The 25000-nt window shown below is 48.3% G+C and overlaps 1 protein-coding gene across 3 annotated transcripts in view; it reads right to left on the bottom strand.

The window, feature by feature from the left end:
- Window positions 1-24839, bottom strand: part of LOC143504303 (sodium/calcium exchanger 1-like) — a 31280-nt gene extending 6441 nt beyond the window's left edge. Inside the window, exons 1-4 of one of the 3 annotated variants that reach the window (XM_076995816.1) lie at window positions 23689-24839; window positions 22954-23217; window positions 21858-22342; window positions 10030-10107 (exon numbers count right to left, since the gene is read on the bottom strand). In XM_076995816.1, coding sequence (XP_076851931.1) covers window positions 10030-10107; window positions 21858-22342; window positions 22954-23217; window positions 23689-24714 — 1853 coding nt within the window. In that variant the 5' untranslated portion in view covers window positions 24715-24839. The remainder of the gene's footprint in view (window positions 1-10029; window positions 10108-21857; window positions 22343-22953; window positions 23218-23688) is intronic. The other 2 variants (XM_076995818.1, XM_076995819.1) reach the window with 2 other exon arrangements.
- Window positions 24840-25000: the final 161 nt, after the last annotated feature.

Raw genomic sequence — 25000 nt, 5'->3', positions numbered from 1 at the left:
AATTCAAACTAATAGCCCATTAGAACAAAAAACATCATGAAAATTAAGGATTCATAGTTAAAAAGAGAAAGAGAGACTAAGATACACACACACAGCTAACCCACAGCTAGAAACCTTTTCTCTAATGGCACATATACAGAATTATGAGCTGTCACTGGGTAAAAACATCAATGCCTACAATACTTTTAAAATCTTTAACTTTATCTGCACAAAAATGCAAAAAGTATTTATACTACAGAGAAAATTCTGTATATAAGTGCCAGAGAAAATTAAAAAGCTAGTTTATTCTTGCATGAACTGTGCTGTTCATCTAGTATGGTGGTGTGTTTTAGAAGATAACAAATACACAGTAGTATGTCCTGAGCTTACATTTTATTTTACAAGCACAAACATACACACACAAACCAAAAGAATGCTCCCTAAGGACTGTGTTTTATAATGCCATAGCACTCCAGTCACAGGTGAGTCGGTATTGGTCCAGACTTTTCTTGTTATTCCTGCAGCTCTATCAGTTCATTCTATCCCTTTCATTCTGACATGCAATTATTTCCAGTGTCTGTCGTGTCCTGATAAAATGTAGATTTATTTTTTGTCAGATTTTGACAAAACAGCATGACTGAGTAGCTAATATTCCACAATATTTAGGGAGCACAGTTTACAAAAACACTGCTTTTGTACTGCATCTTTCTCTCTCTCTCTCTCTTTATCTCACTGTCTGTCTCTCACTCACACACACACACACACACACACACACACACATACACGTACAGGCTAGATTGGTCAAATGGCTCGAGATACTGAGAATGATGAAATGGAAAGAGGAATGAGTTTGAAATAGGAAGAAAAGATGAATGCTGAGGAAAAAGAAAGAAGCAAGAGAGGATGGTGGATGCCTGAATACTGACCCCCCCCCCAACACCCCCCCCCCCCCCCAGCCCATCGGCTCCAGGCCATCGACTCTTAAACTGCAGCAGCAAACTTCTCATCTCCTTGAGTGTCCCGTAGCCCCTTTCAATAAGTCACCCGACAAGTGGAGCTAAATCAAAACAGTCTCTTATGCTAGCAACTAATGAGCTATCACTGGAGAGTGCCAACGTGTCAGCGCTTTTGCTAGAGTGAGAGAGAGTGAGAGAGAGTTTTTAACAAGCACCTTTATTAAAAGACTATAAATATATTGAGCACTACATCATCAGTGCAATACTTAACATACTTTAAAACTTGTCCTGACAGCATTAGCTCCATGAACTGGAAAAAATCCTCTCTCCCTGTGCAAAGCACTTCTCCAGTGTTTCACAGGTCAAGCACCTCCGTGTTGTTATTAACATTGAAATTCAAAACTTATTCTGGACTTCACCAGAATAATAAACAAAGGAAAACATCCTGACCGGATCTGACTTCCATTTTATTCTGTCACAAGTTATGACTGTCATGTCATGCTTGACCTACAATAAGATTAAGAGTTTTTTATTTTATTCTTTTTTTAAAAATTTTCTTTTAGAACAGTTCCAAAAATACATGAGGCATAAATCCTCGGCACACTTCATAAACAAATAACCCAGTGAATCAGAAAACTGTTTGAGCCGTCTACACTCTCAAAAAACAGTGGAAAACTGTCTCTCTGAGCACACAAAACACACATTTAGAAGACATGTTTGAACTGACAACAAACACAAATACACTGACAGCCACAGCCCCATGTTAAATCCCCAACTGGAGGTCACCAGACCTTTTGGTCAGTGGAGGTTTATACAGAACCCTCCAAACCAGTCCATCCCCAACCGGAACATCTTCCTCCACACAGACCTCCCATTCAGAGCAGATTTATTAAGAACACAGCATTTATATAAAAGTTGCCAAGGGACAGTGTGAAGTACATTAAGGCCCAGTAATAACCCTCTCATGCCCCTTAAGCCTGTAGTAATTCCAGTTCTGAGGACTGAATCCTCCATGCTGAACAGCACATTCCCTCTTCAGCACTCCTGTAAAAACGATCTGTCTTCCACCTCCAGGTGTTTTGCTCACAGTTTTGAGACAGTTGTGACATGTCAGATGAACCTCTGTCCTAGCACTGAAGATGCTACCTGGATGTCAACCATGTTTAATCCAGTGATGATTTAATCCAGCCATACGTAATCCAGCCACGTCCACCACGTTGCAGTAACCTTGTTTTCAATACATGCAGAACCTGAATGGGAAAAGACTTACCGTCATTCTCTATATCCAAATGTGCTTTAGTCAAGAGTTCCTCCACAGGCCACAGAAAACAACTGGTGTCAGAGGCCTGAGGCTACCAGATTACTGACAATCAGTACTCTCCCTCTAAAAGAAATTTGAGAGTGAATCCATTTCCATTTTGCTAGTGTACCACTCAGTCTAGATGCCCTATATACATCACATGGGCTGTGTTTTAAGTGATAATGTTTATCTGTATTGTCCCTCTCAAATAGTCAAATAAAAGAAAAAAAGATCTGAATCACAATTGCAACTTCGACTCCACCAGAGCCCCTTGACTCGAAGCATCACTGCCCTCTTGTGGCAGAAGTGGGTAGTAGTATCGAGCGTCAAGCACACGAAGCTGTAGCAAGAAGCATGTCATCATAACAGAGTACTATGTCAACTTTTAAGCATCCAAGTGGTGTGAGGTTTGTGTGTCTTTGACAAACTTTGAGCAAAGCCAGAAATGTGTGTGTGTGTGTGTGTGTGTGTGTGTGTGTGTGTGTGTGTGTGTGTGTGTGTGTGTGTGTGTGTGTGTGTGTGTGTGTGCAGACTTTTAGTGCCATTTTGACTCCTATAAATATAAACCAGATTGTTTACTCCAAAGTGACTAAGATGATCGACACACTGGATAAGATAATGGCTGAAATTAGACTTTTAAAGGAGCAAACAAACAAAGCCAGTCTCCAGTGATGAGAGCTGTCTCCTCCCCCTCAAGGTTACACCCCTGCCTCCCTGTTATTATGACCAAATGTGTTGCCAGAGAGAACCAGCCATCCGCAACAAGTATCAATCCACTTCACCTAAACAAGTCAGGGTCTGGCAGGCATATGGGAACATACCACGACCACAATATTAGTATCAGTATCAGTATCAATCCTAATCATTTCAGCCCAAAAGCCAAAATAGGAGTGACCCTGGTATCCCTTTCCATCAGTCACCATACATGACTCGCCCTTCTTTGACATTATGGTCAGCCCCTCCAGTTAGGTGTCAAGAGAGTGTCATGTGGTTGACATTAAAAATAGGGACACAGAGGCATTTGAGACTGTTTGAATTGTAGATTTGTGCCCTGGTTTGTATGCTGAAGTACATAGGTCAAGATGGAGATGTCAATTTGAGATGTGCTTCTCGTGTTTCATGTCTGGTTAGTAAATTGCCAGTTGAGATTAGGTCTAAGTTTGAAGATGTGCTGCCAGCCAGAGTGGTTCTCTGAGTGGCTGCCGTTGAAAACAGATGGTGATAGCCACATGGGAACCCACAGCCAGGAAGTGAACTAATCAGAAGCCAGAACGTTTGCTAGAGACATGCAGTCACCATACTCCATGACTCAAGAGGATCAGACAAACAGGTTTTTAGAGTTCGCAACCAGTAAATATGCTGCTCACTTCTGCGGCTCAGGGAGGAAAAAGGTCGCCCAGAAAACTGAGAACCATCCGTTCCCTGAGAACCATCAAACGCTGCATAGAACCTTTCTTTCCAAGTCTCCCCCCATAATGCAACACGGGCAGGTTGCTTCATACGTCATCACAATGTCTGTCACAATCGAGAACAATACAGTAGCATTTAACTGCTCCTTCCATTACAAGGTACTGTAAACAAATCCTTGTTGCTCCTGCCACGAGTCCCTCACCAGTCAGAGTGCTGCTTCACCTCAAGGAACACAGTGCCACCAACAGTGGAGACATACAGTGGAGGATGTTTCATCATGTGTGCCTCTAACCTGAAGACAATCTCCTCTCCTGGCTCAACAAGACGAGAGAAGAGCCTCCAGAGATCTATGCTTAAATCTACGAGGAACGGGTACTCCCATCCGGGTCTCTCCTTTGGGACCTGTAGTCCATGTTTGACCTCCATTTCTCTTCTCCGGCATGTTCTCCCATACATGCCTGCAGAGTGTTCTATCAGTGGAGGTTGTCAATAAGCGATGACAGCTTCTGGCATGAAAAGATTTTCCAGTATCTGACCATGAGAAGCACATTGGTCAACACTGGCACTGATTTGGCACTGTGGCATGGACACCCCTGGGTTTAAGAATCAACTCACTAACTATGAAGTACAAACAACGAGGAACATATATTGAAATCTGGTGAGTCAGTCTGACCCCATTTACTACCAGAGCCAAGATCGTTGTCCAGAGTATGTGTCAGCAGTAGCTGGGCTGGCAGAGCGAATCGGAACATTTACTAGAGATAATGATATAATGGTAGCCAATTTTTGTACCCATATTAACGTCATTAGCTAGGTCTGAGAGACAAACATGCTAACCACCAAGTCACCATGCTGGTGGTTTGCTATTTAGCCTGGAATATTGTCAGACCGGAGAGGGTAAGCAGGTACACATCTTCTGTGGTGCTTCAGAGCAAGTCTATGGTTCTCAGGCCTGTTTGTGCTCAGTGGATCATTATGCCTGTATGTTTCTGTCATCAAGGCCAGATAAAACACTGTGCTCACTAGGGAGGGGGGGAGCAGCTAATGAATAGTCTTGAGACTGAACTGACCTTGATGGTGAACCCAATCATTCGTTGATCTGGTTAAATCACTGTCCTCAACTGGCTTCACTCAACATCATGCCACTTTAAGGCGTTAGCCTTAAGGTTGAACTCCAAACTCCCAAAAATGTACTAACCTTAAATCCTGGCATATGTGGATTCAGCTAGACACCCAAAAGGACAGTACCAGGTACAAAACACTAACGGAATTAACAAACCTAAACAGCTCAAACCAGGGACCAGAAATCCTCTTCCTACCTCCAGATAAGTGGCCCTCCTTCCTACCTTCAAACACCATTATACCACTCCACTAGGCTGTGACACAGCTGGAACAATGGTGTGCTATCTAAACGAGCCATCTGTGGCATACCTAACACACATTTCAGACAAAAGTCTATATCTGGAGAGAGTTGATAGATGCCACAGCAAAGGAGCTTCATGGGGCAGCAATGCAAAGGAAACCTTCAATGATCGACTCGTCCCCAGCAGAAGTACAAGATTAAATAGCCTTTTATATCCCACATGGGGCTATTAGACCAGCATGGATTGGCTCCTTCCAGATCTAATGACACCAAGAAAAGCAGTTTTGTACTGTATTCAAGTGCTTCATTGCAAGGGTAATTTAGACAGGACCTGCTGACATCCGTTAACACAGACTTCTCAATGGGCTATAGAAGGGGTCTATAACCTGACCAGCTGGAGTCTCTCAGACAATGAGACAAATCTCAAAGAGTTGAGAAAGAATACGGGGGGACAATAGGTGGAGAAGATCAGCTTTTGCTTCAACCCACCAGTATCTCCACACTTTGGGGATGTGCGAGAGTGAGAACTTTTGTTCCATCACCATCAAATGTGTCAAGTACACCACCACTGCTCTCAAACTAACAAGTGAAATGCTCAGAATAGTTCTTGTTGAAATTGAGTGTATCCTAAATGCCAAACGATGAGGATATGTTTAATCTGATGTATCTCACACTCAACCTTTGACCTCTAACTACTTGCTCACGAGGTGGCTGACAGCATCTTACCCTAGGTTGGCTCGGGTAAGTCAGCACTGCTTGGGTGGTGAAGACAGAAAACATTCACTGATACTAGTAGATCCCAGAAATACAGGACAAAGATGATGAGGTAACATAACCTTCTTCAAAATGGTCTGTCTTTCCATAGACTCGCGCTACCATATGTTGGAAAGGTTATAGTCTCCTTTGCCGGTGCCCCCTTGTGGTAGAAGTGAGCAGTAGCAGTATCGAGCTCATGGAGCTGTAGCAAGGAGCACATCATCAGAGCAGATTGTGGCCTTTATATCCTCCAAGTGGTTTGAGGTGTGTGCATCTTTGACCAACTGTGAATATGTCTGACTGAAAACTGAACAGATGAGAGAGATTTATAGTACATTCAGGTATAATCCATTTAAGGTGGGTGTATTCAATCATTTGAATTCTTAAATTTGGTTCTCAGTATTTGTTCTTGTTATAGACCATGTATCATTCAGCTCTCACCTGAATGCCTTAATGGTTCCAAGACTGTGCTGATATTTTACTGAACAAGTCAATGAAGAAGCGTTAACTGAATCTGAACATCCAGAGTGTTCAGAATGACATACTAAAAGAAACAATGCAATTATCTACTAACACTTATACAGCCCAAGAATGCTTACTCAGTACTTACACAGGGCAGTTTTTTTTTCATTAGACTTAAGGGTTTATTAGATTTAATGGTTTCAGTATGGCTGAACTGTCACCAGTTGAGACCATTTATCTCTGCAATTCAAGTATATCAACTTTTATATGCTTCAGAGACTGACTGTACCCTTTTCACATTCCCACCACTCTCGCGAATTGCAGTAATGCTGTTGTCATAATTTAGTTACTCCACCAAGCAGAGAATGTATGTTTCAAATTCCTTTTACAGAGATATGTTAAAGTGCACTTTTAGCTTTCATATTTGCGATGTAGTCTGTACACACAACCATAGAGTGATTTAAAAAGTCAACACATTAAAAGTTTGAAAACATTAAGCTGAGGTTTAAGGCCTTAAATCCTATCCTATCTGGCCATGGTCATAAAGTCTTCTTTGTGTCCAAAGCAATTCCTGCAGGGCATGGCACCATTCCTATCCAAACCATCATTCCCTGGACAGTTAAAACAACCCCCAATAAATTCATTATCGTACTGACAATGCTAAACCTGACCAGTGCTAAAAAGAAACCCACTCAAAGCCAATCACACTTATGAACAAAAACAAACTTAAACGGTACAAACTGTGCTCGTACAACCAGAGCATTTACATTTACCATTTGCTGTGTCTCATGAGAGACTGACCCAAAGTTCTTCACAAACAGGACCACCACCCCTCCTCTGATAGACAGCATCCTAGTCTTTGCTCCGTTCAGTTGAGTTATCTCCATCTCTGTGTCTTGAACAAGCACTGCATCAGTGGTCTTTTGTTTGGTTAGTTAGGTGTTTTCTGAGTGTCCCATGCCTCATTCAGATTTAGGGCATCTACTCTCATCGTGCTCATAAGAAAACGTGGCTTTAGAGTTCCTGACCCATTACCTGGACCTTACCCTCAGCATCTTGCTCAACTTCAGACACAACAACTGCTCTCCCCTCCCCCGCCCAACTGCTCTCCCCTCCCCCGCCCAACTGTTCTCCCCTCCCCCGCCCAACTGCTCTCCCCCCTCCCCCACCCAACTGCTCTCCCTTCCCCCACCCAACTGTTCTCCCCTCCCCCGCCCAACTGTTCCCCCCTCCCCGCCCAATTGTTCTCCCCCTCCCCCGCCCAACTGCTCTCCCCTCCCTCGCTCAACTGCTCTCTCCCTCCTCACCCAATTGTTTTCCCCTCCCCCGCCCAACTGTTCTCCCCTCCCCCACCCAATTGCTCTCCCCTCCCCCGCCCAATTGTTCTCCCCTCCCCCACCCAACTGCTCTCCCCTCCCCCCACCCAACAGCTCTCCTCTCCCCCGCCCAACTGCTCTCCCCTCCCCCACCCAATTGTTTTCCCCTCCCCCACCCAATTGTTTTCCCCTCCCCCCACCCAACAGCTCTCCTCTCCCCCACCCAACTGTTCTCCCCTCCCCCGCCCAATTGTTCTCCCCTCCCCCACCCAACTGCTCTCCCCTCCCCCACCCAATTGTTTTCCCCTTCCCTGTCCAACTGCTCTCCCCTCCCCCTCCCCCTCCTGTGAATCTGAGGGCGTACTCACACTAGGCACGGTTTGCTGGTTCCGTGCTGGGGCCCGGTTATCCCCCCTCCCCCTCTGGCCTGCACTCACACTCGCTTTATCAAACCGGCCCGAGCACGCTTACGTCATCACAACGCCGCTTTGGAAAAAAAAGTGCGCTCGCACAACACTATGGAGTTTACGATTCTCTTTTTATTGTATTTTTGGAGTCGTTTTGGGAGTGCAGAAACACGGTGCAAGCACAGATTTATCGATAATTTAACACAACGATTGTCTGCTAATCGCTTTGCCGCTATGACTGTTTAACGTGAGCATCGCATCACTGACGTCATGTTTGAGTTCCAGCGAAATGAACCAATCACACGAGGCACCAAGCGGGCCCGGGCACGGATAGCGCTCACACTAGAAGCGAACCGTGCCCGAGTCCACATGAATCGTGCCCTGGCCCACCTCTTCAAGCGGGCCCGAGCACGGTTAACTGATCCGGGCCCGGATCACAGAGCCTAGTGTGAGTACGCCCTGAGGCTGCAGATACCACTCCACCATCAGACAGCTTCATCAGTCCTGGCCGCTGTGCCGGGCAGGCCCAACATCTGCACATTTTGTACACAATCAATCACACTGCACCGCACCATCAAATTCATCGATTCTGAACTTTAAAGCCATATTCAACTTATCTGTTTCACTTTTCAACATCTTGTAAATTCACATACAACTGCTGTCAGACAGACAGACATTTTTAGTAAGGTTGTTTTACAGCCCACGGAGAGAAGCAACACAGATATGAATATACCCTGGAGAACAAGGCCATTGTCTGCCAACCATCACATATGACTACCCACGGTACTGCACAGATGCTCAATACTAGGAACAACTGTTGTGTTTATGGTTGCTAAGGCGACAGACAAAACACAGAAGAGAACAAGCAGTGTCCACCACTGGCTTTGACAAACAAGTCCGTCACAGAGGAATCACACGTGTGTAAACACAGTCCTGCTCCCCTGACCAACCAAATTGCGAGACCCTACAAGGCAACGCCTCTCGGGGCCGACGCACACGATCCGAAATGCCGCAATGACTTCGGTCTTCACTTCGGTCACGCGCACAGCCTCTGCCCACGGTTGCCACGCCGTCCCGCAGAAGGCGACTACCCAAGTCTGAATATCATAAATGTCCATATCATAAATGGATAGCCAGCAATAATCACACCATGGCATCCATGAATGCACAAATGCCAAAACTCACTTGCTTCTGCTCAGAAAGGCCACAGAGAAAGAGGTAGTGGCTGCAAAAAGTTAATTTGCACACACACACACACACACACACACACACACACACACACACACACACACACACACTTAGATTAAAAAAAACATCCTGTTATTTAAAAAGGCCCTGGCAGAGTAACAGAAACAGAAACATTAACACTTAAATTTTTACCTTTTTTCTTTTTTACATTTAGCATACGCTCTTATCCAGAAGTGCTTTGTCATCTACTCATAGAATGTATCCCAACATGTACAGCAGGTTAGAATTCAAGATAATGTTGAACTCCTATAAACACGAATCAATGCAGATGCAGAGACAGGTGGACTCTATGAAAGCAATTAATATCACAGTGATTAATCAAAGCAATCGTGAAGTTCTGAAATCTAGCAGCCCATAAATGAAAATGAACAACACAGTAATTGTCTTACGCCCTGTGTTTCATATGCATCTGTATGACAGTTCAGAGTGAAATCAATGTGTTGCCTTCTGCCAGAGAGAAAAGTAGCTTTAATACATTACAGTAGCACTGTATCCAGACAGAATGATCTGAGAAATCCATCATTTTTAAGCTAGCCATGTTCTTCAAAATTAACCACCTGCTCCCCTCTGCACACACGCACAAGATGGTCCCCACAAGGAAAAACGTTGGCTGTTCCTATCTTAGTGGGGACATTTGGTCCCAATTGAGATATATAATCACACAGTCTCTCTCTCTCTCTCTCTCTCTCTCTCTCTCTCTCTCCCTCCCTCCTTCCCTCCCTTCCTCCCTCCCTCCTGTCTGGTCACACAGTGATTTATAAGGACAGGGGCGTATGTTTGGGAGGGGCATGCTAACTCTCTCTCCTTTACTACCATGCACTTGTTAGTCTACCTGACGTGTCCTAGACAGCAGTCCTCCCATCTGGTCAAAGGGGGCAGCGATGACACAGGCCCACGGCCCGCTTCCCTGCTAAGGAGTGAAGGAGTGAAGGAATGAAGGAGTGAAGAAGTGAAGAAGTGCTCTCTCAGCACCCATGACAGCCAACAGGTGCCACCTCACCAGGGTGCTTCTGTATTACTTGAATGACAGGCAGACAAGCAGACAGGCAAGCAGACAGACAGGAAGACAGAGAGACAGACAGACAGACAAAGAGTGTATGCCAAGGAGGTAAAAAGAGTGTATCAGAAAGCAAAAGTGAGAAAAAAAAACACTGTATGAGAGTGACAGAGAGATGTAGAATGAAAGAGAGAAAAAGAAGGAAGGAGATGTGAATCATATCACAACCCGAACGTCGCAGTATGTGAAGGATACCAACACTGTCCTATGAATAGCCAGACCCTCAGAGATGGCGGCCGGAGTGGAGGAGGACGAGGCCTGTGTCTCCATACACACACACCCTCCTTCAGGCCTTCACTTCTCTGACTGTTCCTGCCTCCCTGTGTCTGAACTATTCAAACACCAAGATTCACAACTACCTGAAGTACATGTGTGGGATGTCTGGGTTTTTAGGTGTTTTTGTTTTTGCCTATCCTCTGTTCTCACCTGCACGTGAGACCTTTCACGGTCTAATTAAGACTTGCGCTTGCATTCGCAAACAAAAAGAGACAGCCCCGTGTACACACATGCACAAACAGACACACAGACACACACACAAACACACAATGTCACCGCGTGTGGTAGGCCTCTCATTATCTGTAAGAGACAGGAAGTGCTAATTGAAATGAATTTTAATTGAGTTACATTAGTGTAGTTAAACCTTCATAAACATTCCTATAGAGATAGGATATTATAGACATTTTAGAGATAGGGTATATTTTGGATGGAAGTAAAGATATTTTAACATTTAGAATTTAAAAGAGTACATTTTGGCATGTTGGCTTTAATGTAAGATTAGAGGATATCATTTTTCCCCTCTTTTCATTAACAATTCACACAGCTTCATCCATCTTCGTTTTTCCCCTGTGAAACGGTTTTGCTCTTCCTTTCTTGTCGTCTGTCTTTGCTCCATCCGTCATGACAGGCGACATCATCTTCATGTATGTTTAAACAGCTACGTCGCTGTCTCGCTAGCTCTCTCGCTAGCTCTCTTGTTAGCTCTCTCGTTAGCTCTCTTGTTAGCTCTCTCGCTAGCTCTCTTGTTAGCTCTCTCGCTAGCTCTCTTGTTAGCTCTCTCGCTAGCTCTCTTGTTAGCTCTCTCGCTAGCTCTCTTGTTAGCTCTCTCGCTAGCTCTCTTGTTAGCTCTCTCGCTAGCTCTCTCCCTTCCACATCTTGCTTCCTCATTACCTGCTACATGACTACAGAAATATCAGTGGAAATATCGTATTCTCTTAGAAGTCTGAAAGGTTTTGTTGGGTTAGTGGCATGAGAAGAGTTTGGATTTCTCATGGTTTATAGAGAAGTCGGATCAGAGGCTGAAGATGTGAGCACGTGATTGGCTGAGGTCGCCTCGTTCTCTGTTCACGGCCCGAGCCGTGAAACTCTCCCACTCTCCCCTGTGTCAACAGAGAGACACCGTCCCTCACAATGTCCTCTCCTTCTGTGTGTCTCTCACCAATCTCTGTCACAGCCTTACTTCTGTCCTACTACTTACTGAAATGTCTCTCTCATTGTCTCTCTCTGTCACACACACACCGATGTACGAAATGTACCAAATTTCTAGCCTGTGTCTGCAGAAGTGTCTGAGACGCTGAAGTTGCAGGAGAGAGAAACACCTCCTCTCTCTCTTCTCTCTCCTCTCCTCCCTCTCTCCTCTCTCTCTCCTCTTCTCCCTCTCCTCTCTCTCTTCTCTCTCCTCTCCTCCCTCTCCCCTCTCCTCTCTCTCTCTTCTCTCTCTTCTCCTCTCCTTTCTCTCTTCTCTCTCTTCTCCTCTCCTCTCTCTCTCCTCTCTCTTCTCCTCTCCTCTCTCTCTTCTCTCTCTTCTCCTCTCCTCTCTCTCTCTTCTCCTCTCCTCCCTCTCTCCTCTCTCTCTTCTCTCTCTTCTCCTCTCCTCTCTCTCTCATCTTCTCTCCTATGTCTCGCCTCTCATCTCCTCTCTCTCTTCTCCTCTCTCATCTCCTCTCCTCTCTCTCTTCTTCTCTCCTCTCTCTCTCCTCTCTCCCTGTCCTCTCTCTACACTGCCTCTCCCTCCTCTTCTCTCCCTCCTCTCCTCTCTTCTCTCCCTCCTCTTCTCTACCTCCTCTTCTCTCTACCTCCTCCTCTCCTCTCTCTCCACTGCTCCATCTATAGGCTTTGTGCTTTTCACCTCTCACTCTGCTTTTTTCTATAGTTGATTTTTATAGTTCTGTCGATACACACACACACACACACACACACACACACACACACACACACACACACACACACACACACACACACACACACAAATATCTGCCTCTTTGAAGTACTGTCCCAATATCCCCTTCGCTAACACGCCTCCTCTGTGGTGTTAATGAAGCAGCTCAGGAGAGAGCAGAGGCGGAGCCAAAGCTGAAGCCACTATATCCAGAACAGCACAGCTCACCTCAGTCTGCACAGTCCTTTGCTCAAGGGCACGACAACAGTAGCCATGCCCCTCTATGCCCCGCCCCTCACCTGCTTCACAGGAGCCCCTCCCCACCATGTCTAGATTTCATCAATAACCAGAATCTGAATAAGCGTAGTGTATCTATTCACATATACCATGGGTCTCATCAACCAATCAGAGTGACTGTTAGGAGAGCCATGACCCAGCACTTAAGGTTATGTCCTGCCTCTCTCCTACGGTCACTCTGACTTATTTCCTGTTTGTTTGAGAATGCCGGAAAGTTCCTCGTTTGAGTTTCACTTCCTCTCAGGATTTTTTCCTTAGAAAATCGATTGCGTCTTCACTAGAAACAGTAACTTGCAGTATCTTTTTGACTAAACATATCTTAAAAGTCAACTGAACTGAATATTTGTTTTCTGGTATTTGAGGCAGATTTATTTGTTTGCTGCACAAACGTGCGAGTTATTAAGGCGACCACACAGAGTGTGATGATGGTGTTCTCAGTGTAGTAGCACACATCGCTAGGAGCTTGTAGACCTTGAGAGATCTGTACAGGGCCTGCCTCTATGTCTAATTACAGACACACACACACACACACACACAGGGAGAGGGAGAGAGACAGAAAGAGAAAGAGAGATGAAAAGGGCCAAAGAAAAGAGGAGGAAGAGATAGATATAATAAGATGAGGAATGTAATTAATTGCAACACAGTTCACTTGTCTGACAAGCAGAATAGAAAAGACTCTTAATCACACACCTCTCGACTGCTTAGTGCTTTAACTCTGAACAGAGTAAGAAAAAAAGACTGACTGATTACATCCCCTGCTGGTACACGGAGGTGGGGGAGAGTGTGTGTGTGTGTGTGTGTGTGTGTGTGTGTGTGTGTGTGTGTGTGTGTGTGTGTGTGTGTGTGTGTGTGTGTGTGTGTGTGTGTGCTACACAGAGGTGGAGAAGAGTGTGTGTGCTACACAGAGACGGAGGAGAGTGTGTGTGCTACACAGAGACGGAGAAGAGTGTGTGTGCTACACAGAGCTGGAGAAGAGTGTGTGTGCTACACAGAAACGGAGGAGAGTGTGTGTGCTACACAGAGGTGGAGGAGTGTGTGTGTGCTACACAGAGATGGAGAAGAGTGTGTGTGCTACACAGAGCTGGAGAAGAGTGTGTGTGCTACACAGAGCTGGAGAAGAGTGTGTGTGCTACACAGAGCTGGAGAAGAGTGTGTGTGCTACACAGAGACGGAGGAGAGTGTGTGTGCTACACAGAGCTGGAGAAGAGTGTGTGTGCTACACAGAGCTGGAGAAGAGTGTGTGTGCTACACAGAGACGGAGGAGAGTGTGTGTGCTACACAGAGCTGGAGAAGAGTGTGTGTGCTACACAGAGACGGAGATGAGTGTGTGTGCTACACAGAGATGGAGATGAGTGTGTGTGCTACACAGAGATGGAGATGAGTGTGTGTGCTACACAGAGGTGGAGGAGTGTGTGTGTGCTACACAGAGACGGAGGAGAGTGTGTGTGCTACACAGAGCTGGAGAAGAGTGTGTGTGCTACACAGATATGGAGATGAGTGTGTGTGTGTTGCACAGCGGTGGAGACGAGGAATGTGAGAGGAGTGTGTGTTATGCTAGTGGCCCCGTATACCACTGTATATCACTGTATATCACTGTATATCACATTCGCTCTCTCAGCTTTCCATACTGCAAAGTAAAATGTTATTGCTTTCACTTAACAAACTGGCATAGGACTCATCGCTATGGCAATGTACCCTGGCATTCAACCAGCCCTTGTCATAGGGGGTGAGCAGCATTTTAGGAGAGCACCACCTCCCCAATCCATCACATCTCCTCGCAGCCTCTCACTTTAATAACGCATGACCATCACTAATTTCCTTAGGGAGGCTAAATCTATGGCTGGGCAATCTGGTTTCCCGTAACTGGACTGTAAATCAGACTTAGAGCCAGATCAAAGAGGTAATGCAAAAAAGGGAACAGGGGGCCCTCAGGGGCGGATTTAGTGTGTGATGTGGTAGGGTGGTGGCCCGGTGGGGTCAGCTGCAGTGGGGATTTAAGTAAAGGCTGATGGGCCCTGGAGGACCCAGCCTGGCACCGAGGGGCCATGATGGGTGATGGGGGTCTGATGTGAGGCCTGTAATCACAGGGATGACAGGGCGCCAGTGACCTGTATGGGCCCACAAGCCTGCTCTGTGATTACAGCCCCGCACATGGATGTGTGTGTGTGTGTGTGTGTGTGTGTGTGTGTGGGTGGCCACACGTTCTCCTTCGTGTCACGGTAACACAGCGGGACGCAAACGGCACCGATCCGCATTCAGAAATGTGGAGTGGGAATCTGAATGGCGTTGATGTAGGGGTTGATAGAGGGATTGATGGAGTGATAGATAGGTGGAGGAGTGGAACTGTAGCGTCGGAGCGAGAGAAAGAGTGAGCAGGCGGGGGAGGGGAGAGGCGGCAGCTGAAGGCAGGAGCCCTTCACACAAAAACTACTTCATTTCTTCACCTTCTTCTGGGTGAAGAACCCAGGTGTAATATTTATGTATCTTGTAAGGCGTTTGTACATGATGCTAAGTGTCCCCAGGAGAGGGTGATTTTAGCATCAGAAAACGCTCCCGGCAATCTACAAAACCTGCGTATGCCTGTGTAAATCTCCTGCAGAAATATACACAAATGTGTGTACGTGAACACACACACACACACACACACACACACACACACACACACACACACACACACACAAAACACGGTAATTCAGCAGGGTAATTTTGTTGGGAGGTTCCTAAACAGCAGAAATTACAAACCAGAAACCCAATAATCTCTCCAGCTGTCTCAGCTACAGATCCTGCCGCTACCTTCCATCTATCACACGCTGGAGATGTCAGGAGCACTCGTGGTTTTACATGTAGGGGGCAGTAGAGAGCAACTTGCTAAATGTGCTAAGACATGCTCAACTTCTAACCACTACAGCATACCGACATACTACAACATAGCTGACTGTGGGGTATAAGAGGGCAGGAGGAACGGACTGTGGGGTATAAGAGGGCAGGAGGAACGGACTGTGGGGTATAAGAGGGCAGGAGGAACGGACTGTGGGGTATAAGAGGGCAGGAGGAGTGGACTGTGGGGTATAAGAGGGCAGGAGGAGCTGACTGTGGGGTATAAGAGGGCAGGAGGAACGGACTGTGGGGTATAAGAGGGCAGGAGGAACGGACTGTGGGGTATAAGAGTGGGGAGAGTGGGGAGGAACGGACTGTGGGGTATAAGAGGGCAGGAGGAACGGACTGTGGGGTATAAGAGGGCAGGAGGAACGGACTGTGGGGTATAAGAGGGCAGGAGGAGCTGACTGTGGGGTATAAGAGGGCAGGAGGAACGGACTGTGGGGTATAAGAGGGCAGGAGGAACGGACTGTGGGGTATAAGAGGGCAGGAGGAGCTGACTGTGGGGTATAAGACGGCAGGAAAAGCTGACTGTGGGGTATAAGAGGGCAGGAGGAGCTGACTGTGGGGTATAAGAGGGCAGGAGGAACGGACTGTGGGCTATAAGAGGGCAGGAGGAGCTGACTGTGGGGTATTAGAGGGCAGGAGGAGCTGACTGTGGGGTATTAGAGGGCAGGAGGAGCTGACTGTGGGGTATAAGAGGGCAGGAGGAGCTGTCTGTGGGGTATAAGAGGGCAGGAGGAGTGGACTGTGGGGTATAAGAGGGCAGGAGGAGCTGACTGTGGGGTATAAGAGGGCAGGAGGAGCGGACTGTGGGCAGACTCACTGTCAGCACCATCCTACAACTCTTCCAGGATGTAATTCTAACAGAATGACATTTGGCACACTCTCTTTACCCCTCCCCCCTCTCTCTCTCTCTCTCTCTCTCTCTCTCTCTCTCTCTCTCTCTCTCTCTCTCTCACACACACACACACACACACACACACACACACACACACACACACACACACACACAAATATAATGCTTAAATATTTGGTGCTTGTGCACTACAGATATCAAACATATCAGCTGGTAACTGTCATGGAGAGATGGAGAGTGGAATAAAGGAGGAAAAGATGTGCAGAGAGAGATAGAAAGAGACAGAGAGAGATTGAGAGAGAGAGACATATGATGTGTACAAATGGAAGTGGGTTTGTGGGTAGATGTGGGTAGATGAGTGGGTAGATGATGTTGAGGGTCAGACTATGGATGGTGAACAGGTTGTGGAGCAGTTTGGAGCAGGAAGAACCTCCCCATCATGAAACCGCCTGAGGGGCTGTGCTCTACTTTCTCAATCATACACACACACACACACACACACACACACACACACACACACACACACACACACACACACACACACACACACATCAACAGCATGCTGCACAGAACCTCACAGTCAGTTATAAGCTCCTCGGGTGTATCTGATGTAGACTTAGGACTGGTTTGAACGATTTCTGGGTCACTCTAAAGTGTGACAAGTAGGGGTGACCAATGCTACAGGGAATGAGAGAGAGATGAAGAGAGTGAGAGTGGCGAGTGACAGGAAAGGTGAAAGGGGAGGAAAGGAGTGAGCAAAAGACAAAAGACATGGGAAAGTCCTTCTCGTAAACAGCCATAGCACAAAATGTTCTCTGTATAGCATATAAATCCTCCATGACATATGTCTGATAAATTGTGCTGTGGGAGGGAATTGCTTCCTGGCTTTTAACCTGTCACTAGTGTGAAGGACAGAGGTAGCGTGCACACACACACACACACACACACACACACACACACACACACACACACACACACACACACAGAGCTCCCTCTAAACCCTCCTGCTGCTCATACTGGGCTTTTTTCCCTTCTTTCTTCTCTCCTTTCCTCCCCTCTACACCTCCTCTCCTCTCCTCCTCTCTTCTCTCCATTTTGTTTCTTTATACTTCAGCCTGTCAGTTCAGAACCGAGGCACTGCCCATTTCCACCGAGAGCAGGTGAATTCCAGCCACCAACAATCACTCATTTTACCCACAGAGACTCACATTCATACATCCACATAAAACAGACACATCCCCCTACCAAACCTCATGATCCTCCCCCCTGTCAGAAAACAGGTGCAGCAGGTACATTGTGAAGAAGGTACCAATCTAAAATACTGAACAAACACTCAGAAGGCTGCGCTCTGCCCTACACTGTGAACAGAGAGTGAGGAGATGTAAAGGGTAGAGTGAAGAAAAGAGTGAAGGATAGAGATATAGGGAGAGGGGGAGAGAAGGAGAGAGATGGGGGAGAGAGAGGGAGAGATGGAGAGTGAAGAGGAGAGAGAGGGAGAAGTGGAGAGTGAAGGAGGGAGATGGGGAGAGAGAGGGAGAGCTGAAGAGAAGGAGGGAGAGGTGGAAAGGAGGAGGGAGAGAGGGAGAGGTGGAGAGTAAAGGAGGGAGAGAGGGAGAGAGGGAGAGGTGGAGAGTGAAGGAGGGAGAGAGGGAGAGCTTGAGAGAAGGAGGGAGAGAAGGAGAGGTGGAGAGAAGGAGGTAGAGAGAGAGGTGGAGAGTGAAGGAGGGAGAGGGGGAGAGGGAGAGCTGGAGAGAAGGAGGGAGAGGGGGAGAGAAGGAGGGGAGAGAATGAGGGAGAGACAGAGAAGTGAAGAGTGAAGGAGGAAGATGGGGAGGGAGAGGTGGAGAGAAGGAGGGAGAGGGGGAAAGAGGGAGAGGTGGAGAGTGAAGGAGAGAGAGAGGGAGAGGTAGAGGGTGAAGGAGGGAGCTAATGAAAGTGGGGAGGAGAATGAAGGGACATGTGTATGAGTAGAGAAACGAGCTTCAGTCAGATCTCATTTGTTACCACAGACAAGAAAACGTGCTGCTGGAGAGATAGAACAGGAATGAGAGGGAGGGGTGAGGCGGATGGAGAGAAGGGGAGAGAGGGGGAGAGAGAGAAGGAGGGGTGAGGGGACAGAGGGAGGAAGGGGCAAGAGAGAAATAGAATTAAGGTAGGAATGAATGAATGAATAAATACTTTATTGATCCCAAAGGAAATTAGAGATGAAGTTCATAAAGGCAGAACGAAGGATGAGCAGGAGTAACTTTTAAAGAGAGAGGAGACATGAGATAGCAGTGGGGAGAGTGTGGGAGAGTGTATTGGAGACTGTGGGGAGAGTGTGGGAGAGAGTGTGGGGAGAGAGTGGGGGAGAGTGTGGGGGAGAGTGTGGGAAGAGTGTGGGAGAGAGTGGGGAGAGTGTGGGGGAGAGTGTAGGGAGTGTGTAGTGGAGAGTGTGGGGAGATTGTAGGGGAGAGTGTAGTGGAGAGTGTGGGGAGAGTGTAGTGGAGAGAGTGTAGTGGAGAGTGTGGGGAGAGTGTAGTGGAGAGTGTGGGGAGAGTGTAGGGGAGAGTGTGGGGAGAGAGTGTAGTGGAGAGTGTAGTGGAGAGTGTGGGGGAGTGTAGTGGAGAGTGTAGTGGAGAGTGTGGGGGAGAGTGTAGTGGAGAGAGTGTAGTGGAGAGTGTAGGGGAGAGTGTGGGGAGAGAGTGTAGTGGAGAGTGTGGGGGAGAGTGTAGGGAGAGAGTGTAGTGGGGAGAGTGTAGGGGAGAGTGTGGGGAGAGTGTAGGGAGAGAGTGTGGGGAGAGTGTGGGGAGAGTGTGGGGAGAGTGTGGTGGAGAGTGTGGGGAGAGTGTAGTGGAGAGTGTGGGGGAGAGTGTAGTGGAGAGTGTAGGGAGAGAGTGTAGTGGGGAGAGTGTAGTGGAGAGTGCAGGGAGAGAGTGTGGGAGAGAGAGTGTGGGGAGAGTGTAGTGGAGAGTGTAGGGGAGAGTGTGGGGAGAGAGTGTGGGGGAGAGTGTGGGGGAGAGTGTAGGGAGACAGTGTAGTGGGGAGAGTGTAGGGGAGAGTGTGGGGAGAGTGTAGGGAGAGTGTGGGGAGAGTGTGGTGGAGAGTGTGGGGAGAGTGTAGTGGAGAGTGTGGGGGAGAGTGTGGGGGAGAGTGTAGTGGAGAGTGTAGTGGAGAGAGTGTAGTGGAGAGTGTGGGGAGGGTGTACTGGAGAGTGTGGGGAGAGTGTAGGGGAGAGTGTGGGGAGAGAGTGTAGTGGAGAGTGTGGGGAGAGAGTGTAGTGGGGAGAGTGTGGTGGAGAGTGTAGTGGAGAGAGTGTGGTGGAGAGTGTGGGGAGAGTGTAGTGGAGAGTGTGGGGAGAGTGTGGTGGAGAGTGTGGGGAGAGTGTAGTGGAGAGTGTAGGGAGAGAGTGTGGGGAGAGTGTAGGGGAGAGTGTAGTGGAGAGTGTGGGGAGAGTGTAGTGGAGAGTGTAGTGGAGAGTGTAGGGGAGAGTGTAGGGGAGAGTGTGGGGAGAGAGTGTAGTGGAGAGTGTAGTGGAGAGAGTGTAGTGGAGAGTGTGGGGAGAGTGTAGTGGAGAGTGTAGGGGAGAGTGTGGGGAGAGAGTGTAGTGGAGAGTGTGGGGGAGAGTGTAGTGGAGAGTGTAGGGAGAGAGTGTAGTGGGGAGAGTGTGGTGGAGAGTGTGGGGAGAGTGTGGGAGAGAGAGTGTGGGGAGAGTGTAGTGGAGAGTGTGGTGGAGAGTGTGGTGGAGAGTGTGGTGGAGAGTGTGGGGAGAGTGTGGTGGAGAGTGTGGTGGAGAGTGTAAGAGAGAGTGTAAGAGAGTGTAGGGAGAATGTAGGAGAATGTAGGGAGAGTGTAGTGGAGAGTGTAGTGGAGAGTGTGGGGGAGAGTGTAGTGGAGAGTGTAGTGGAGAGTGTGGGGGAGAGTGTAGTGGAGAGTGTAGTGGAGAATGTAGTGGAGAGTGTAGGGGAGAGTGTAGGGGAGAGTGTAGTGGAGAGTGTGGGGGAGAGTGTAGTGGAGAGTGTAGGGGAGAGTGTAGGGGAGAGTGTAGGGGAGAGTGTGGGGGAGAGTGTAGTGGAGAGTGTGGGGGAGAGTGTAGTGGAGAGTGTAGGGAGAGTGTAGGGAGAGTGTAGGGGAGAGTGTGGGGGAGAGTGTGGGGGAGAGTGTAGGGAGAGAGTGTAGGGGAGAGTGTAGGGAGAGTGTAGTGGAGAGTGTGGGGGAGAGTGTGGGGGAGAGTGTAGTGGAGAGTGTGTGTTGCAGTGAAGATAATATAACACTGAACATTGATTACAATCAAACTAATGAGTACATTTGTGTTTGTGTATGTTGGGGACCAGATTTGTTTTTCTGTCTATAAGGTGTGTGTGTGTGTGTGTGTGTGTGTGTGTGTGTGTGTGTGTGTGTGTGTGTGTGTGTGTGTGTGTGTGTGTATGTGTGTGTGTGTGTGTGTGTGTGTGTGTGTGTGTGTGTGTGTGTGTGATACAGCTGTTTGATCACATTAACTGTTCTGCTTGCTTTCTGTTTCTCCAGGGTGGTGGTGAAGCAATGAGAACAACCCAAGCAGATGTTAGCTAGATCTCTCTCCTCTCTCTCTCTCACTCCCATATCTCTCCTCTCTCTCTCTTTCTCTCTCACCTCTCCTTTCTCCTCACTCCCATCTCTCTCCTCTCTCTCTCTCTTCTCTCTCCCCTCTTTCTTCCATCTCTCCTCTCTCCTCTCTCACTCCCATCTCTCTCCTCTCTCTCTCTCTCTCTGCCCTCTTTCTTCCATCTCTCCTCTCTCCTCTCTCACTCCCATCTCTCTCTCCTCTCTCTCTCTCTCTCTCTCTCTCTCTACTGTCTCCCCTCTCTCTCCTCTGTTCTCTCATTCCATCTCTCCTCTCTCTCCCCTTTCTCTCTCCTCTCTCTTCTTTCTCTCCTCTCTCTTGTCTTGCTCCCTCTCTCCTCTCTCTCACTCCTCTCTCCATCCTGCTCTTTTTTCTTTTTCTCATGCACCTCTTGCTCCACTGGTTCAGTTTGGTTTTTCTTGTTCATGTTCACACTGTGTTGTTCACTGCTGTACTAAATTCAATCTTTTACTCAGTGCATGCAAAAATGGGAAATGCAGTTTTTAATCTCCTCGTTTTACAGTATTTACACACACACATACACACACACACATACACACAGACACACACAGTCTCACACCCACCCACAGCCTCACACCCACTACTGGCTTTAAGCCAATTGTAACAGATGCTTAAATAGTCCAACATAACAAAAACAAACATACAGACACATAATCAAATACATAAACAGACCTTAAACAAACACATTCGTGCTCCAACGGAGGTTAATATTGGATAAGAAGGTTAATAACATGAATAAAAGAGATTGCATAAGCAAGAAACAATACAGAAAAAAACACAAACGCAAACATTCGACCAGTTCACCTACTCACATGGTCTCGTCATTTTGGAACTCGAGCTTTCCACAGGTTTCCTCGTAGTCCTCGCCCCCGCGGGCCGTGCCGTCTGTGGTGCGGTAGGGCACGGCGACCAGGCCCCGCGCCCCGGACGTCCGCTGGACCTTCACCTGCATGGTGCCCACGCTCTCGCTCACGCGTGTCGCCTCGCTCTCGAACGTGAAGATGCCCGCGTGGTCGTCGTCGTAGATCGTCACCGTGGCGGTGCAAGCCTCGCCCAGGGCCGCCTTGGGGGCGGGGGCTCCGGTGTCCATGGCGATGGGGTGCCCGTCAGCCCAGCCCACGATGCGGGGGTTGCTCAGGTGGACGTAAAAGTACTCATCTTCCTCGAAGATGTCGTCGTCGATGATACCTACCGTCAGCTCCTTCAGACCCTCTCCTGGCTTGAAGACCAGCGTGCCCTCTGCAAACTCGTAATCGGAGCCTGCGTTGGCAGTACCGTCCTCGGTACGGTAGTCCACCTGGGGAGGGCCACGACGACGAAAGGTCTGATCACGCTCTCTTAGGCATTATCAAATCAAAAGCTATTAATGTTTACTTGGAAAGAAATGAAAAAAAAATTCACAGCAAATATATCAGAGTACAAAATAAATGTCTCTGTATGAAGCTGTGACATCAAAAAATATACAACTTTCATTTCTGGCCTTTGTCTGGCCTCTACTGTACATCATGTCATATATCTTTCACTTCAATGCTCTTGACTGGAAATGCATGTGACATCAAATCCATTTGTTTCCCTTTTTTTGCCCAGTTAAGTCTCGGAGCTGTCAGGACCGGTCTGCCCCTCCCGTGTCGTGCGCTCCTGGTGTGGGGAGACACATGCTTCTTCTGAGACATGAAGGCAGACAGCTGGAGGCCCCCGGGAGAAGAGCACCACCCCGACGTTGCAACGAAGAAAGGTCAGCAATCACAACCGGAGCAGTCCCTTCCTCTGAGAGTGAGCTCACAACACGGGTCGGCATCCGTAACACCTTCAACGTCGTACCGTAGTTCATCGAACGTTTGTTCGATTTGTTCTAGCCCTAACGTCGCACATCAGTGACGGTACATAATGCGGATCGGGACTGCTCACCTTGACGGTGCAGCCCGGGTCCCCGCCGTGTCTCCCCACGGTGAGCTTCAGTGTGCCACAGTTCTCGAAGCACTGGTAGAGGGCTGGCTCGAACTCCAGCCGCGTGGTGTAGGGGTCGTCCTCCTGCTCGCGCGTCTCGCCGCCGCTCACCACCTTGCGCGCCTGGTCTGCCGCGTGCTTCTTTAAGATGTTGCCCGCGCCAATCATCATCCTCGTGGCCTGGATACGGTAGAAGGCGCGACTCTTCTGCTGCTGGACCAGCACCTGAGGACACAGCCCCATACGTCAGTGCTGCATGATCCCTATGGACAGACCTACTGACATTACCCTACTGACAGAACTACTGACATTACCCTAATGACATTACCCTACTGACAGACCTACTGACATTACCCTACTGACATTACCCTACTGACAGATCTACTGACAGACCTACTGATATTACCCCACTGACATTACCCTAATGACAGACCTACTGACAGACCTACTGATATTACCCTAAATACAGACCTACTGACAGACCTACTGACATTACCTTTCTCACAGACCTACTGACATTACCCTAATGACAGACCTACTGACATTACCCTACTGACAGACCTACTGAAATTGTCCTAATGACAGACCTACTGACAGACCTACTGGCATTACCCTAATGACAGACCTACTGACATTGTCCTAATGACAGACCTACTGACATTTATACTAAACCTGCTGATCTGAGATCAGCTGTACCTGATAGTTGGCCATCTCTATGAGTTGCTCCATGTCTTTGTCTGGGTGTCTCTGCTTGAGCTCCTTCAGCGTCCTGGCCATGTCCCTCCTGGCCTCCTCTTCCTGATCCCGCCCCGCAGGTCCATCTCCAGCACCCAGCACACCATCCAGGTGAGTCGCCATGCCGTCCAGCTCCAGCATGTCCATCTTGGTGAAGCCCGTCTCCTTGGCTATGTCATCGCCTGCCTCCGTCTCCACGACGATGCCGTGGCTCTTGTCGGCGCGGTAATGCTTGCGTGCGTACTTGTAGAAGAGCAGGCGGCGGTCGGCGACCCAGGCCTGGACCACACACACCGGGAAGAAGAGGAACGTGAGCACGGCCTCCCACACCTCCACCTCTCCGGGCGACAGCACGCACAGGATGATGTAGAGCCAGACGTAGGCGAAGATGCTCCACGCCGCCGTCACGAAGAAGACGCGTAGGTGCTTGACCTTCCGCGTCTCACCGTCCGGCACCACGTACACGCACAGCCCGATGATGACAAACATGTTGAAGGCGGCGCTGCCCACGATCGTGCTCGGGCCGAGATCTCCGGCTTCGAAGTGGTGCCCGCACACCTCGATGACCGAGAGCAGGATCTCGGGGGCGGACGAGCCCAGAGCCATGAGGGTCAAGTTGGAGACGGTCTCGTTCCAGATGCGCACCGTAGCGGTGGCGATCTCGCCGTTGGGCCTCTTGATGGTGATCTCCTTCTCCTGGGAGGTGATGACCTCGATGGATGACATGAATCGGTCCGCTATGATGGACATGCCCAGGAACATGTAGACCAACGCTACGAAGTAGACGATGGCACGGGCCACCTTGTCTCCCACTGATGGGTTCAGAGGGTTCCACACAGGTAAAATCACGCCCTCGGAGCAGACGTCACCTTGGGAGCAGTTACTGTCGGAGTAGTGGAGGTCAGGGGAGCTGGCATTAGAGCAGTCCGCAAGACAGGTGAGGAGCAGTAGGAGAAAGAAAGAGAGGACCTTGGGGGAGAGATGCATGGCTGGGAAAGGTCAGTCCTCCACAACAACTACGAAGAACCTCCCTATGGGTTCTACCTATGGAGAGAGAGAGAGAGAGAGAGAGAGAGAGAGAGAGAAAGATAATAAAAGAGAAGAGTGAAAAGATGTGAGTGTTTTAAACATGGATGTTTTTTCAAGTGCGAGAAATTGGGACATGCAACAAACAAGTGAACAAATAAAAAACATGAATGTATTTTCTTGCACATCAACACGAAAAAAACATGACATTTCAACAGACAGTCAGTCAATGCGTGTCCAGTGCGCA

Source organism: Brachyhypopomus gauderio, unplaced genomic scaffold, assembly GCF_052324685.1.
Source record: "Brachyhypopomus gauderio isolate BG-103 unplaced genomic scaffold, BGAUD_0.2 sc255, whole genome shotgun sequence".
NCBI lineage: Eukaryota > Metazoa > Chordata > Actinopteri > Gymnotiformes > Hypopomidae > Brachyhypopomus > Brachyhypopomus gauderio.
Note: the sequence above shows the minus strand (reverse complement) of the source record. Positions and strands in the feature narration are given on the sequence as shown.